This window comes from Blennius ocellaris (genome assembly GCF_963422515.1).
Source record: "Blennius ocellaris genome assembly, chromosome: 2".
NCBI classification, from domain to species: domain Eukaryota; kingdom Metazoa; phylum Chordata; class Actinopteri; order Blenniiformes; family Blenniidae; genus Blennius; species Blennius ocellaris.
The window spans coordinates 1,183,741-1,188,047 of record NC_137651.1 but is presented as its reverse complement, the minus strand read 5'-3'; the positions used below and the strand labels follow the sequence as shown (position 1 = coordinate 1,188,047).

At 48.4% G+C, this 4,307-nt stretch overlaps 1 protein-coding gene across 1 annotated transcript; it reads left to right on the top strand.

Annotated features, from left to right (window-relative positions):
* Positions 1 to 2,507: 2,507 nt before the first annotated feature.
* On the top strand, positions 2,508 to 3,434 carry LOC308136780 (olfactory receptor 2G6-like; the record flags this gene model as incomplete). The annotated part of the gene is made up of 1 exon (XM_080505258.1): positions 2,508 to 3,434. One exon carries the CDS (start codon positions 2,508 to 2,510, stop codon positions 3,432 to 3,434), a length of 927 nt encoding a protein of 308 aa, XP_080361384.1.
* Between the last annotated feature and the right edge of the window lie 873 nt (positions 3,435 to 4,307).

Genomic DNA, 4,307 nt, shown 5'->3' with positions numbered 1-4,307 from the left:
TAATTTTCGAGTGATCCCAAGTCCGTGAGGGCTGATCCAAATACCATCATTTCGGTTTTTCCCTCATTCAGTTTTAAAAAATTCTGGGCTAACCAAGCCTTAATGTCACCTAGACAGTGGAGCAGGGGTGTCAGGGGGCTGTGCTCATTCTTGGCAATGGGCATGTAAATTTGGCAGTCATCTGCATAAAAATGGTAGGACATGCCATGCTTCTTAAAAATCTCTCCAAGTGGGAGAGATTTTTGATTAAATGTAGAAGATTTCTAACAACATAAACAACTAGAACATTTTATTGTTCCTGCCACCTGCCGCCCCCTGCTGCCGAGCAAGGCCCCCTAGTGTACTCGTGAGTCCACGGTGGGGTCAAAAGTATGTGGAAACCATCTCATTTGCTAGTGATTCATGATCGCAGCGCCACCATGAGGTGACCCTCCAAATTTCAGCTCAATTGAACAAACATGTTAGCATGTGATGCTAACAGCTGCGATACCTCCCAGGTGTGGCTGACCTGGAATGTGGAGTTATATCACATTCTGACATGCTAAGCTAACTGGTTTTGTGCGGCGGCTAATTAGCTAGTCTGCCGTGATCGCAGCACCCCCATGAGGCCACCCTCCAAATTTCAGCTCAATTGAACAAACTTTGTAGCATGCTAATTGGCATGCTAACAACTGTTGATGCTGAGTCATTGGCATCAGCATTAAAATGCATTGAAAAGTATGGTTCCTAAGCTACTGTGTGTGTGTGAGCACTGTGTGGTCAGCCATCATGTTACTGGTCCAGCCAATCAGAGGAGCCGTGTGTGTTGCCAGGCAGATTGGGAGCAGCTTGTGTGATGTCATGGAGACGGCTCCTGATTGACAAGCTGCTGCAGGTGGCAGAGACTATGAGACCTTATCTGAGGGAAGAAGGTGTTTAAGCACAAACGCAGGTCCCGAACAACTGCTTATAGTTGGAGAACCGTGACACTTGGGTGAAAAATTCCTTCACCGTGGGCGTCGGGAGAAGTTGAAGGACGTGCGGTGTGGTTTTCGTGTCCTCACGAGGTTCCGTCTCCCCGTGAGGACTTGAAACAAATGGCTGAACTTTGGGGATTTGGGGAGAAAATGACTCATCAAAATACATAGGAGCGGGTTACAGAAAATCCTGCGCTCCCTGTCAATTAAGTCCTCTGGAGGGAGAACCGTGTCTCTCTGAGACAAAAGTGTCCCCTCGTGAGAAGCACAAGGCCTGTAGCTACATTTTGATGTATAATATGTTGAGAAAGATGAAGAAATGTGCTCTCTCGAACATGACCTCTACAACATGACCTCTAGAACCTGAACTCTAGAACCAGGGCTCCAGAACATGACCTCTCGAACCAGGGCTCTAGGACATGACTTTTAGAACACCAGTGTCCTTGAGGACAGTGACTCAGCAGTTTCCTTGAGTGTCTCTTGTGTCTCTGTCTCTTGTCTCTCAGTGCTGAGACGGTCAAAGACAGTCTTTGTTCATTGATCTCTTCTGAACGTTCATGTATTCATGTTCAGTTCATGTGTTCAGTTCATGTGTTCATGTTCAGCTCATGTGTTCAGTTCATATGTTGATGTGTTCAGTTCATGTGTTCATGTTCAGCTCATGTGTTCAGTTCATGTGTTGATGTTCAGTTCGTGTGTTGATGTTCAGTTCATGTGTTCATGTGTTCAGTTCATGGGTTCATGTTCATTTTCAGTTCATGCGTTCATGTTCATGTGTTCAGTTCATGTGTTCATGTTCTTGTGTTCAGTTCATGTGTTCATGTTCATGTGTTCAGTTCATGTGTTCATGTTCTTGTGTTCAGTTCATGTGTTCATGTGTTCAGTTCATGTGTTCATGTGTTCATGTGTTCAGTTCGTTGGTCCCAGGCTGGTAGTTTGGGAAGTTTAGAGTTTCTTGCAGAGTAAAAATGTAACTAAAATAAAAGACGATATTTTCATTTATGTTGTTTATTTATTTACAGTCGTTTGATTCCTTTGAAAACTTTATGTCTTTGATCTCATTTCCTCTTCATCTTTTAGAGACTTTCATTGTAAATATGTTCAGATTGGACTGTAGCCGTTGCATTAGTTGTTGCCATAACAACGGCTGCGTCACATCAACAAACCTGTTCAGGTCTTCAGTCAGTCCAGCTTTTATTTACACACACACACACACACACACACACACACACACACACACACACACACACACACACACACACACACACACACACACACACACACACACACACACACACACACCTGGGACCCCCTGCAGAGCTTTATATGAAGGAGGTTGGTTCGTCAGTCGTTTGCTTCACGTTGGACGTCACGATGAGACGAGCTGAGATCTGATGGTCTCTGCTGTCTGACTGCTGCACACACACACACTCACACACACACACACACACACACACACACACACACACACACACACACACACACACACACACACACACACACACACACACACACACACACACCCACAGAGGGACGATGTGAGGACAGACCATGAGGAACTCCAGCCAGGCGCCGGTCTTCGTCCTGGAGGCCTTCCTGGACGTGGGGCTGCTGAAGTACCTGGTCTTCGCCGTCATCATGAGCGTCTACGTCGTGACCCTGTGCTGCAACGTGCTGCTGATCCTGGTGATCTGCGTGAACAGGGCCCTGCACCAGCCCATGTACCTGTTCCTGGTCAGCCTGTTTGTCAACGAGCTGTACGGCAGCAGCGGCCTGTTCCCGCTGCTCCTGGTCCACATCCTGTCCGAGTCCCATGCCGTGCCGGCGCCGCTCTGCTTCCTGCAGGTTTTCGTCCTCTACACCTACACCAACGTGGAGTTCTACTCCCTGGCCGTCATGTCGTACGACCGCTACCTCGCCATCTGCCGCCCCCTGCAGTACCGCCGCCTGATGAGCGGCGGCCGGGTGGCGCTGCTGCTCGCCGGCTCCTGGCTGGGCCCGGCGGCGGCCATCGTGGTCATGCTGTCCCTGACCGCGTCGCTGCGGCTGTGCGGTAACGCCATCGACACGTTGTACTGCAACAACTACTCGGTGGTGAAGCTGGCGTGCGGCGGCACGGCGGTCAACAACGCGTACGGCCTGGCGTACACCTTCGTGGTTCTGGCCGGCCTGGCGCTGCTCGTCCTCTACTCCTACGCCCGGATCCTGCAGGTCTGCCTGTCGGGGTCCCGGCGGACCCGGCGCAAGGCGGCCGGCACCTGCGGGCCCCACCTGGCGTCGCTGCTCAACTTCTCCTTCGGCTGCTTCTTCGAGATCGCCCAGAGCCGCGCCGACATGGGCGCCATGCCGGCCGTCGTCCGCGCCGTCATGTCCGTCTACTTCGTCACCTGCCAGCCGCTCTTCAACCCGCTGCTGTACGGCCTCAACCTGGCCAAGGTCCGGCTGCTCTGCAGGGACCTGCTGCTGCGCCGGCTCTGAGGGGCCGCGCCGCTGCCAGAGGACACATCGTCCAGACAAACCAGACCGAAACGATTCCAAAGTGTCTATTGACCCTTAAAAGATCCTTAAAAAACTCCCCGATTCGTCTTTTCAGACAAAAAAGTGTCACTCTTGCAAAAACTACTGCAAAAATGTTAATTTTTTTTTCCACTTTAAATGATTCAGTCTTTTAAAACGACTTCAGCCTGAAATTATGCATATAGAACGTGAATTGATTTTTATTTCTTTTAATGTTTTTTTAAACCCTTTAAATGCCGCAATGTTTATATAAATCTGCCGGTTTTATGGTAAAAAACACACATATTTTCAAAAATATACATTTCAAGGATATTTGATCATTATTTATGATGATGATGATGATGATGATGATGATGATGGTGATGATGATCGAATTTGATGCATAATAATTTGCAGCGTCATATTTAAAAAAAAACTCCCGGATTCATCTCTTCGGCCAAAAAATGTCACTCTTGCAAAAACTGCTCTAAAAATATTATATATTTATTTTAATATGAGTTAAGCCTCGATATTATATTAATGTAGAGGCTCTGGACGCTGTGACCTATGACCCTAATCCACCGTGTGACCTCTGACCCTAACCCACCCTGTGACCTCGGACCCTAACCCACCCGGTGACCTCTGACCCTAACACATTTAGACAGGAGCCCTTTCATGTCAGCTGATCCGGGTGTTTGCTTTGAAGTCAATAACTGATCTGAGTCCAGCCAGATGAAGAAGCTGGTAAAACAAAAGCTGGACTGACTGAAGACCTGAACACGTTTGTTGATGTGATGCCGCCGTTGTTATGGAAACAACCAATGCAACAGCTGCAGTCGAATCTGAACATATTTA